We start from the raw sequence: 13,017 nt of genomic DNA, 5'->3' as shown, positions 1-13,017 counted from the left end.
CACTTCCTCACTCTGAAGGAAGACATCAACCCCCTCCAAACCTTTCGCCCTGGCACACACACAAACTAAGAGACACTTCATAGATACGCTGTATGAAGGCAGCGGACTGCAGCTTGGAAATCAGTGTCGCATCGCGGAGTGTTTCAGAGGCTAATCCATAAAAAGCATTGGTGGATAGTGTTTTTTGCGTGTCTCTGTCTGTTCCTTTTGCATGTGTGGCAGATGACACAGGTGCACACTCTCCTTCTTTGATCACTTATTTTTCTCCCAATTATTATAATACGATACAATAACAGAACACAATAAGTGATATTTTAAAAGAATCCTTAATTATCCTATTAATGTCAATGTCAATCAAGCATCGGTCTAATTTCTGGCTTTCCTGTTCCAAGTAGTTCAAATAAAGAGATAAGAAATGGCATTATGGTCAAACTTGAGTATATTTACAGTCAAAGAAACGGTTGGTGAATTTCATCCACTGCAAATGATGAGCGTTATTTTGTGAGTGCACTCACAAAATAACAGGACTATATATTTATGTAGAGCCCCACAGACACAGACACACACAGTCCCAGACACATCTGATAGCAAACATACACATCCTGGACTTTTCACTTTCATTCGTGCGCACTGCTGTTTTCAATCAACAATCATCCTCTTTTGTGAATGTCACTAACCACATGCAGCTCTCTTAACTATCTTGGGTGGTTTCCACCCCGACCCAACTTTCTTACCCCTTCTCTGAATCCATATCCATGTGTGTTTTTTGCCTTTTTTTCATTCTTACTTTTTTTTCTTTCCTCCTGCCATTATGCCATATTTCTCCGGGGCATAGAGTAGTAAAGATTTATGAGAGGTACTCTAGCTCTCTTTTACCACACCAGTGTTTCCCAGTCAAGTGGTAAGAGGACACAACCCACAAGTCCTTCAATAACAGGTGCTTCGCACATGTGTGCGTGCTGAGAATGCATGTAGACACACATCCACACTCAAACAAATGCATACATAAACATGCATATCTTCCATTATAAGGGTGTTGTGAGAGGATATAATATGCCAACACTTTAGTAAACTGTATCTTTTGAGTCAGTAGTTTGCCAGAATGCCTTTTGGAAATGAGTAGCTGCTGGACACATATGCACCATCACAGCAGGAAACGGCAGCTGTGTATCCAGTGAGAAGCCGGCCCAAGCGGAGTTAACAGGGAATGGGGAGCTGCCACAAACAGGGACCCCTTCCAAGAAGGAAAATAGCGTAGAGTTTACACACACAGCATGTTAGACAAGCCCAGACTTGCCTCTGGTACACACACTATAGCCAGTGTGACGGCAAGGTTGAGTGAATTTAGAGTATATAGAGCATCCACGCACACACGCACATGCAGACCAACATTTAAAAAAAGCAACACAGTCAGAGATGGGCACACAAATTCAACTGTTTGGCACTTTATTATTTCATTAATATTATTAATGGTGTTGAATCGGACGGAGATTACTGCTACTGTTTTATGTGTTCTGGCATTTAACTTCACAGTATTGTACAAAATAAATGGGTGAACGCATGAGTGTGTGTGTGTGAATGTATGATGAATGTATCTGGATTTCACACTGATAGTGGTTTTATTCAAAGTGCGCTATTTATCTTTGATTGTCTGAAAGGGAGCCAATTCCTACCAGAAATATTCAGGCCTGGCTGTTTGAGGCAACATTTATCTGGGCAACCGATACTGCTGTGCCCCTTAACAAATGCAAAAATATGTTGTTGTTGTTGTTTGCTTTATTGTTATCATCGTTTCCAGTAATAGTTGAGGTTAAAAGCTCAATTTCACATTAAACTAAAAAACAAATCGATGATAAAATAGCGTAATCCAACAATATGACACTCAAATCAGGGAACTGATGCTGCCTGAAATATCTGACAGATCTAATTGAGTTTAATGATGAAGAAAAAATGAAAGCCTTAGCAGTTTTTTGGATTTAGTAGGTGAACAGAAAACAGGCCTCAGTCATACTCGCTACATGACTTCATATTTCTGACACGGTTCCCCAACTCAGGTGTGGAGGCTGATGCTGAAGGCAGATCATGCAAAGGATTATTAGCATATAGGGTTGCTGTTAACTGGAATTTGTGAAGCAGATGGTCGGTGCGGACGCATGGGATTCAAGATGGCCAGTGAATGGTGTAAAAAGGCACATCTGAAAACCATGACAGCAAGTTTTATTTTGTTAAATCATAAAGTACCAATCAGGAATGAATTATCCCATTTTGTAAAATTTTGTAAAAAAAAAACAAAACAATCTGCAGTAGTCTAATTGGCCTGTTTGATTATTTCTGGAGATTTCAGCAAAATAATAGGATCTCTATCGAAACTCCAAGTTTGACGCACAGATGGAATCTCTTTACTGATCTTGTTGGAGGTTATTAAAAAGTGTATGATGTGTTTATGATATGGGAAGATTACAGCATGGACACATAGCTGCACATAGTCATGTATAATATTCAGAGTATGCTTAAAAATGCCATTGCCAGAACTGCAGAGTGACCAGAGGTGCACAGATGGAACATCAACTATTTTTATAGCTTAAATGCCTCTTCCCTAATGCCTGTCCTTGTAGTTCTAATGTTCTAATATGGATTCACTAATAGGACAAGAATGGAGGAAAAAAAGAGAGAAAACTGCTTTTATTTTTCCTAATATCCTGCTAATTTCAGCATTCATAGCACTCAAATCCTCCTAAAGTGAAATTTAAAAAAGGGGGGAATTACAGCTAAGACATGACCTTTAACGTTGGTTTTGGACCTGAGCCCTCATTTGGGAATTGTGGTACTATATAGCATCATCCACTGGGAGGTGACCTCCATGATCCCTCCATGTTGTCCCACGGCCCAAGTGTCATGAACCCGGTGAGTCATTTGCATGTTTTAGGGTTGAGTCAGTGACCAAAATCTTTTTCGGTATTCACTCCGAAAATCAACAAAAGGCAAACCTCAAGCCATGTTATCGTATGGTAAACGGGATTAAAGGTGGACGTGGCTTAGCTTTTCTATTAAATTTACTTTGAGTAGAAACAGCTTTTTTGCAACAAGCTGACTGGCATTCACTTCATGCTGAAGAATAATGAAGAAAACACTGTGTGCAGTTTTATTATAATACATACCAAGTCAGAGTGAGCTCCAACCAATAAACAGTCCAACTTGCAAACCATCTAGCACGTCATGGTTACTCCATCCAGCGCCACGAAACCTAATAGCCTGTAAGAATGATACAGGATTGCACTTTACCTTCAGCCTCTCGGGGGGACCAGTGTCCGGAGGGGGCGCACGGTCGTGGGGAAGAGGAGTTGGAGGCATACTGCAGAAGAACTCTCCCCTCTGTGCATTTATCACACACTGATCCCACTTCTCTAGGAAACCAACACACAAGCACAGCAGCCAACTTAGATACAGGCCAAATACACATAATCTATCTGCCACATAGGAATATAGTAATAAAGGTCAGCTTTAACACAGTTTTTGAAGGAACTTCTTGCTTTTGGCCTGACAAATTAACAATTTTGTGTTATCTGCTGTTCATCACCATGCACACCAACATCTGTTTGGTAGCCCATCTAGCTCATTTCACCTGTCATAAAAGTGTCCAGAAATCGGTGGAAACCATTCCAGGGAAATGGAATTATGGTGCTGCTCAACCACTTGAGGGGCCATTGGCACTGGAGGAGGTTTAGAGTAAGGTTGCCAGGTCTGGTAGATGAGGTCCAGGTAGCAGTGCATTCTAGCCACCTGGTTCAGTGTGAAGGAGTCTGTGCAGGCATCATCTGCAGATGAAAGCGGTCAGCTGGTCAGTGTGAGGTGGGAGTGAAGAGTGGATGTTGGTTTGATGTGCGACAGTAAGAGGAAAGCAGGTATTGAATAATTCCAAAAATCCAATTACACTGATAAAACCAACCACTTATTTAGCCGATTTATCTCTCATTTAACAAAAAGCTAAATATAACCAATTTTTTTTTTTCTCTTTTGGCTCAAAATGAGTGACAGGGAAGGATGCACCACATGAAAGGATCCTGCTAAATTCCACACCTATCTAAGTATGCACACAGACCCAACAAATTCCTCTACAGTGATCACTGTACGTCAATTTTTGCATGAGAACTGAAAACAATTTGCCCAGGTGAGCAGCAAAACACGTTTGGAAGCCCCGTCTCACCTGCATAGCTCATGTAGTTGTTAAACGGCGTGTGTGTGAAATGCCTGCAGCCACAGGTTTCATTGCCCGGTTCGGGATCATGGCAGCCTTTGTATTTGGGAGTGGGGTTGGTGTCTGCGCACAGGTCTCCGGTCTCCATGGAGGGCTCAGTTTCCAGACACGCATCGTTGCATGATTCGATCTCTGATATACCTCGAAACACATGGTAAAGCCCCAGACTGTGACCAATTTCATGAACCATTGTGTCGGTGTGACCAAATGTACCATAGAAGGATGGATTCAGCACGATTCCACCTTAGAAATGAAGGAAGAAGACACACACAATGTAAACACTGCAAAGACTCTTCTATACATGAACACAATACAAATGCCAATCCTGTAATGTAAAATAATTGTGGACCTGGAGTAAGTGTCAGACAATGCATTATTCATGGACCTCCTTGGTTTCATTATCACCTTCTTCCCTGTATGAACTGTGATGAAGACAGAAACTGCTTGGGGCTTGAAATGTAATGACTCAAAAACACCAATCTGGGCTGTCAAATAAAGGATGTGCATGTATGCATTCTTCTATGAATGTATGTGCTTTTATTTGTCTTCTACCCAAATGTGTGAGGGCCTCTTTGTCCCACGGCCAAGTGGCAACCCCTGCCAGATCTTCATCAGAAGAATTGGCAAAGAAGACGTTCAGGTGAGTGGAGCCATCCAAGTGCAGAATCTCTTTCAGCTCTTTCACATCCAAATAGGCTCTGAAAAATAACATGAGTTAAAATAAAAATAGAGAAAGAGTATTTCACATTGAAGTAATAACTCGACAATAAAACAGTCTCTCCCTAATGACTGCACATTTCACTGAGGAAAATATTTACAAATAAAACCGTGTTAAAAGCCAAAAAAGAGATTATGTACAGTTATTGTTCAGGAAAACCGAGCTCAAAATTGGGTCCCTGTTGGATTTTTTATTGGCAATTTCCACGGCCTTTAAACCAACAGACTGAAGAAGAGTAATTGACCTTGTGAGTTGGAAAGCTGTTTAAATTTTAACCAATAGGCCTAAATAAATACAGACTTTGATAGAACTTCGCTTCTCATTTCACCTTGAGAATATTTTCTCTTTGAAGGCTTGTGCCATGGTTGACTTCACTGCAAACCATCTTGTTGTCTGGAAATCACAACAACACTTGCTCATTTGGACATAACTAGCAGCTTTTTGGATAATAAGGAGAATAAGAAGCCCTGGTCCAGGCATCTGCAGAGCAACCGTTAATGTCTGTGAATTTGGCTGGTATCAATTTTGACACATTGAATAATTTCTTCTCTTTCCAATAAACTTCAGCACTTATGTTTCTGTTCACTTTGAAGGGTGAATCTTGGACCAGGCCGTGGCCAGAGGTGGACAGAGTACACAACTTCACTGCTTGAGTAAAAGTACAGATACACATTGTCAAATATTACTCCAATACAAGTAAAAGTAGTTGAGTCAAAATATTACTGAAGTAAAAGTACAAAAAAAAAAACTCAGGAAATACAGGAAAGTAGCTTTATTGTCATTATACTGTCACTGATGTGATTCTGCTACAGACGTGTTTAGAACTCAAAAATATCTTCAGAGGCCCTACAAGAACTGGTCCCTGGAGGGGCCCGGTCTAGTCTCTAGTCTCTGGGGGGTTGGGGGGGTTCCAGTCTCTGGAGGGGGTCTTCTAGTCTCTAGTTTCTGGATGGGTCCAGTCTCGGGTGGGGGGGGGTCCAGTTTAGTCTCTAGTCTCTGCGAAGGTCCGGTTTAGTCTCTAGACTCTTGGGGGGGTCTGGTCTAGTCTCTAGTCTCTGGGAAGGTCCGATTTAGTCTCTAGACTCTTGGGGGGTCTGGTCTAGTCTCTAGTCTCTGGATGGGTCCGGTCTAGTCGCTAGTGTCTGGGGGGGGTCCAGTTTAGCCTCTATTCTCTGGGGGGTTCGGTCTCTGGGGAGGGGGCTGGGGGGGGTCCGGTTTATTCTGTAGTCTCTGGGGGTGTCCGGTCTACTCTCTAGTCTCTGGAGGACACATAGACTCACACCATATGATAATCCTACGCTTGCTGTGGCCCATCAATCACTCTACGGACACTTTAACCTAATGAACATGTTCGGGCCGGGAACACATCACTAGCTAGCTCTACTTTACATCCTGCGATGCGCTTTTTCAGGTTGGAAGACGAGTTTTTGTAAGCCCTGATATAACAAACCTTACGCGAATCAGCAGAAAGTTTATTTTCTCCGAATTTAGCAGGGGAAATAAAAAACATCAGCTCACCAAGGGCAAAAGTAGCGAGTAACAAGAGCATCAATGGAAATGTAGTGGAGTGAAAGTAAAAGTATCCCCAAAAATAATATTCAAGTAAAGTACAAAAACTGTACTTCAGTACAGTACTCAAGTAAATTGACTTCGTCAACATTTTCATGATTAGGATATTGTCGTGTGTTGCATGATGGAGGACAGTCAATCATGCAATAATGCCTAGAATAAAAATCCAATTTTTTATCTTTATCATGTTTGCTTTTGACAGTTCTCATGAGGGCAGTCCTTCATCTGGCACACATACCAAACCGGCGCCGTTGGGAGTAAATTCACTTAATCGCCACATGGTAGCGTGGCCGAGTGGTCTAAGGCGCTGGATTTTAGGCTCCAGACATTTCGATAGCTGCCAGTGAGCGCTACTTTCTCTCACTCACCATGCCTTAAGCCTGCGCTTTGTACACCTTATCTTTGAGCTGGCAACCTGTCCAGGGTGTACCCAGCCTTTGCACAATGTGAGCTGGGATTGCATTCAGCACTCCACCACAACCCAGAAACGGATAAGCGGTAGAAGATGAATGAATGAAAATAAAAATAATCTCATCTAGTTTAATACTGTCACATGCAGGATTATTTTTTCATGGTCATGCATGTTATAATTGAGGCATAAAACTGAGTTCTATTTATTAGACATTCATTCCTGCCTTGCCATGACTTACACTTCATGTTCCATATTCAAATCTTCACAATAGCTCTAAAAATGATGAATATAGTGTTGGGCTGTATGAGAAGATGTTTGCGTGGCAAAGACATTTTTCCCAGCAGGCAGAGCATCTCAGTTCAGCCTGATATTTCTGTGAGTTGTTCAGGTACTCTGACATCTCCCTATCCATGACATACTGTTTCGTCTCTGCTCTGGGAACACACAACAGCAGCACTAATGACCATAATCATTCAACACAATGAGATGTCTTTCCAGCAGTGAAACTGTCATTCATTTTATGAACACATCAAACAAGTTTTCTCTATGAGCTTGGCTGGTGGTCCTGGCAAACAGCGTAAACGAGCTCAGTCATCTCCTGGAGGAGCCAATAATCTGTTGCATATGCTGAAGTGATAGTTTATTCTCCCCTTTGGCTTTCAGAGACTTTGGAAATAGATACACAGTGGATACAGAAACATGAGTTTATCAGAAACAAAACATGACATTCCTCTTTGGATGCTTTGACCCAGTTTGGATGACCCACTTGCTTTTTCTATTCATATTTTGTGTGTGTTTGGATCATAAGTGCATTCAATTTTAAGATTTTGAAAGATTTTACTTGATTTTGTACAAACATTTATAATATATATATCTATATATATATATATATAGATATATATATTATTAAGATGCATGCCCTGTTTGACAAAAATGACATGACATGACAAAAATGTTTTACTCTTAACACATCATTAATGATTAGACGAGTAATGAGTAATGACTTTCAAAAACATAGTTACACTTTCAATTTGTGCAACATAATTTTGTGACACTAAGAGTCCGCTTTCTTCTTTTTTTTTAAAGTGTACATCCCATTTGTCCCACTGAAGGGAACACGGACAAACATAAGGATAAAAGCAACATGTTTCAAAGGCACATACCTTTCGTGAAGTGGAGAATTCTGGTGCATAGTGTTTATATTTACTCTTTCACTCAACATTAAGTATATTTACACTGTCTCGCACTATTATGCTAAGGTGTAGTTTAGCATTCCACTGGGCAATGCCTCTTGGTTTCATTTAATTTGTGTACAAGCAAAGGCATTCAGATGACCATTGACAGTACATCCTACACATTGATAAGATTTCACTGCTATCTATACTATCGTTTCACTGGCACTGTTTTCTGGAAGAAAAAACAGGAACCGGATTAAAAGACTTTCCGACCCGCATTGCAACTTATGAATGATCCGTTAGTGATTACAATAAGGTATAAATAGCAGCTGAAAGCAGAGGGACTCAAATTTGACATCTTGATTTTAGTCTGTGTCATAGTTGAGTATTTGATTGTTGAAATAAGTCCAAATGTTTGAGTTTCAGTTTCAGGCTGGCTTCTCTTTATAGGCCAGTTTTCGTTTAGTGTATTGTATCATTTTTTATTTTTAATAGATCCTTTATTCTTTCAGATCAATAGAGCATTTTATTTGGAGTTTAAATTTGGACGTTATCAGAACTACAAAATCTATTTAACCTTTTTTTTATGTATTAAATATGTTGCCCAGCTGCAGCAGCGTTCTCTCTTTTCCTTTTTTGGTTATAGTTTCATGTTTGAAAAGCAAGTATCTGAATAAAATATTAAAGGTTTGACTGTAAAACCAGTCTGTCTCACAGTGTATGTTCAACGTAGCCTAAAGGAAGCTATTTTAAAAATCAGTTACGCTTGTGTTTGGCAGTGTCCTGGAAGTATTTGCCCTAGTGAGATCATTCTCCCACCGCAACAAGCCGACTAAGGTTACCACCAATGCACATTTCATATGCAGCTCCACAAACTGTTTCATAATGTTTCATCTCTACAACCTTTGCTGGATGAGCCTCTGTCAAATCATAAGTCAGATAAGGAGCTGTTTAGTGAAAAGTTTCCTTAAAACAGACGTAAAATATGAAAATGAATAGAAGATTCAGTGGAGCAAAAGCTTTCTTGAAGTCTAAATGAGACCAACTGGGGGCACTCACTGGGGCCAAGTTTAAGGAGAGAGAGAGAAACAGATGATATAAGGGACCTCTTCCTAATAATTTCAGGAATTTCATTATTTCCTTAGAAAATATTTGCCCAGAGTTTTCGGAGATGCATGAAGGGGGAAAGGGTCAGAGGGGTTTGATGCTGAAATGACTGAATCAGCAATGAATAAAAACAGCATTTCGTCTGTGGGGTCAGAACCTAAGTTATCTGAGTTCAATTATTGTAACACCCTTGGCCTTGTTACAAAAACACAATGTGTATCACATGCTGAACTGATGCACAAGGGGACCTTCAAAGCAATAACATACAACTTCAGAATTTCAGTACAGTCATAAAATTCAATTTGTGTGTCCACAGCCTGGTTCCTACATGTGGATGTATTTATGGATGGTTTTTTTTTAACACTGATTTACATTGGTAAAAATTGGTAAAAAAAAAATATATATATATATTTTATATTCACTGTTTTCTTCAAAAAAACTCTTCAAAAAAATATATATATATATTTTTTTTTTATATATATTTTTATATATATATATAAATATATAATATATATATTATATATTTTTTTGGTTTGTCGCCATTGTTACAGTGACTTCACTGTTTAGTCAGGAGAGTTTGGGCCTTCCTGACACTTTTTTTTTTTTTAATTATCTGTTCATCCACATCTTACTCAAACCTTCCATCCAATAACCCTTAACCCTGCTTTACCCCACTTTACCCCGCCCACAGTGTTCACTTGCTCTTTCTCTCTCTCTCTCTGACTCTCTCACTTACACCCCTCAACTATTTCCCCATCCCATAGCCCCTGTTCCCCTCTCTTGCCTCTCATCATACATTTTTTCACTAGAGATGAGCCACTTGGGAAGGACAGGATTTTCCATGCATTTAACCACACCACTTTTTAGACATGTCCTGGGAAAAAAGGAAAAAAAACAAAAAACAAAAAAACGTTTAAAGTCTTACAAGCAGGGAGAAGTAGAGAGCGAACATTTGAGGGAGCCAATGGGCGAGGAAGGTGAGGTGAGTGCAGAGAATTTGAGCATCACTGCGGGGCATCTGTTGCAGGGAGATCCAGGAGAGTACGAGGGCAGCTCAAACTGCCATGTTAATGCTTTTATATCTGATACATATTAAATAGGGGATTATGACTTCATCCATTTACACCCATATATAATTCATTTGAACCCATAAATTTGCCTCGTATACATATGTCTGGAGCAGCATAGTGTGGAAGCAGGGGTGAGCTGGCATGGCATGACAGTCTCATGGCCAAGAACACTTTTAAATTTGGAGGGGGCCCTCAGCTGCCCTGTCATCAAGTCAGTCAGCACCACAGCCCCTAAACCCATCATTCATCTCTGCCTTTATTACTATACATGCTCTCTCCTCTTTAACCTCCCAACTTGCTCTGATTATTTTTTTCTCCTTTCATGGGAGACACATGCTCAAGGACTGTGTCAGTGTCTCAGATTCCAGAGATCCTGCCATGACTGCTCTTTGGTGAGCGTGGAGTTGGAAGAAGCGAGATCTGGAGACACGGCATGAGTAATGGGACGATCTATATACCCCCGCAACCACCCCCACCTCTCCCCGGTTCCCATCCGAAGCAGGAGCTCTTAATCGAGTGCTGGGGTGAACGCTGTTCGTCCTTACAGATGTGTGAACCTCTTCATCAGTGCCCTTCCTTGACTTCTAAAGCGCAATTACCTCGCCAAGTCATTATCGGCTGAATTCCCTGGTGTGCCGTGCTTCCAAAAGACCATCAGGACTGGCCTGGACTGGCCATAGTCGCCCATGGAACACCCCCCCGATCTTATTCCATCTTCCCCACAGTTCCCTCGTTATGCAGAGAGACTTCTATCAGCGCCCTTGAGAGCAGAGGTGAAACCTCACCAACAGGTGCTTTTATAAGTGTGTTATGGCTTTAAAGGGGAAGTGCAAAGTCCTGGTATTTACGCCCAAGCACTCCATTATGTTTTATGGGACGGGGGCTTAAGGTTTAGACGACCAATTGTAAAACACCCAAGTCAAGGGCCCTAGAGATTAGCTCCCTGCTCTAAACTGGAATACAGTGGGGAGAGGGAGTGAAGGAGAGAGAAAGGGTGGTCCATCCATTAACCTGCCACATTGAGAGGTATTGGCTTAGGAGGGGGAGAGACACAGGGGCCAAGGGAAAACGGATGACCTATTAGCCTCTGACAAAGCCAGGCCCCAGAACTTCATTTCCCAAAACATATTGAGGCTGAAATGGCCCTAATATCTGCCTTACCACTTTTGATTGATTGGATTGGGAGATGTTTGCAAAAAGCCTTCAATTTTAGGTTCTACTTGTCTATCTATGCATTTGTTTTTCTGCTTTTCTGTACATGCAAACAGAAGTGTAAATTCACATCATACAGATTGCAGCCACAAGTCCAGCTGCTCCTTCCTCCAGATATATGTTATTTATATGTCCAGCCTTCAAAAATGCCATCAGATAACATCAAATACCACCAAAACTGTGAGTGTCAAAACCAAAAGGCTGTGAAAACAATGCCAAACATTTCCCTCAGCCAAATGTGGAGGGAGGGAAGGAGGGCTTATTATCAATGGTATTTTCAGGGCAAAAACTGCTGCAGGACCACAAAGCTGCCTGTGTCCTGTGTTAGCCAGATTTTTGGAAACACTACATGTAAGTGGTAACAGGCACAATACTGCAAAAATAAATGCAGGACCTCATAACTATTGTTCCCCAGCATACACAGTGCATTGTTCATCCAGAATTCCATAATTAAGGAGGAATGTCAAACTGTTTGTAGTGCAGCTTTCTCCAAGTCTCCCTAGACATACCATAATCAAAGCAAAATAAGCAACCACTACTAAAAAATCTCTTGTCTTCTTTCAGTTTGCTCTTGCTAGGGTCCTTCCTTTCCTCTCAAGCCCATCTTTCAAGTGCCCACGAGACGATTTGGACATTGCAACGGCAAGCGTTTTGCCAATGGCTGATGTCTGAATGAAGCAGTTTGCCCACCACTTGATGAATGAGCTTCTAATAGAGGGAAGGGAAGCTGGAAGGGATGTGGTAGGAGTTGAGAGATGGAAGCAATGGCAAACCCACCTGCTCTCCCCCTCTGATGCTGCTAATTAGATGTCATTATTTAGCTATTTAGCAGTCATTTTAAACAACAGGATAGTGCCAAACAGACAGTGCTTCCAGCTCAACTGTGATTGAAAACAGCCTGACTTCCTTGATTCATGTTATCAGAGACCCAAACAATCCCACACACAAGGCCTACTAGTTTTTCTCCCTTTCCCTTGTCCCTGCTTCACAGTGGCAAGAAATACTGACAAACATCTGAATTTCAGTCATTTCTGTCTCCTTTTCTGGCGTAACCATAAAGACCCCCTGCACTGTCCACAAAAATGTCTCAGTCTACTGTGTTGAGTTTCAGTGTACCAAGAAACAAACAATCCTGCGATTGGAGGTCTGGCAGAAACCTTATTACAGCAAATTCCAGACATTTATTCTCCTTGCCAGCTTTTACTCATCATCTACAAGCCACAATGAGATTACCAGAAAAACAAAAACTTTCGTGCATTTATGAGGACCCCTGCATTTCCCCCCAAGTAGCCACATGAAACCACATAATCTCTTCCTTCATGTACTGTACACCTGGGAGACTTTGTAACACTGATATTCACATGCAAGCGCACTGAACTTTCTTCCACTGTTTTTCCTGGAAAATTCTTTCAGGCAGGCACGTTTAGGGACCCATACCTGCCTCCCCAGGAAACATGTCTGTCTGTGGTTTCCTGGAGAGAGTGGTATGTCTTTGAAAT

At 41.2% G+C, this 13,017-nt stretch overlaps 1 protein-coding gene across 2 annotated transcripts in view; it reads right to left on the bottom strand.

The window, feature by feature from the left end:
* Positions 1–13,017, bottom strand: part of pappaa (pregnancy-associated plasma protein A, pappalysin 1a) — an 82,314-nt gene that overhangs the window by 61,622 nt on the left and 7,675 nt on the right. For both annotated transcript variants that reach the window (XM_029515384.1, XM_029515385.1), the window contains exons 3-6: positions 4,808–4,953; positions 4,205–4,498; positions 3,623–3,815; positions 3,283–3,404 (exon numbers count right to left, since the gene is read on the bottom strand). In XM_029515384.1, coding sequence (XP_029371244.1) covers positions 3,283–3,404; positions 3,623–3,815; positions 4,205–4,498; positions 4,808–4,953 — 755 coding nt within the window. The remainder of the gene's footprint in view (positions 1–3,282; positions 3,405–3,622; positions 3,816–4,204; positions 4,499–4,807; positions 4,954–13,017) is intronic.

This window comes from Echeneis naucrates, chromosome 12, assembly GCF_900963305.1.
Source record: "Echeneis naucrates chromosome 12, fEcheNa1.1, whole genome shotgun sequence".
NCBI classification, from domain to species: Eukaryota; Metazoa; Chordata; class Actinopteri; order Carangiformes; family Echeneidae; genus Echeneis; species Echeneis naucrates.
Note: the sequence above shows the minus strand (reverse complement) of the source record. Positions and strands in the feature narration are given on the sequence as shown.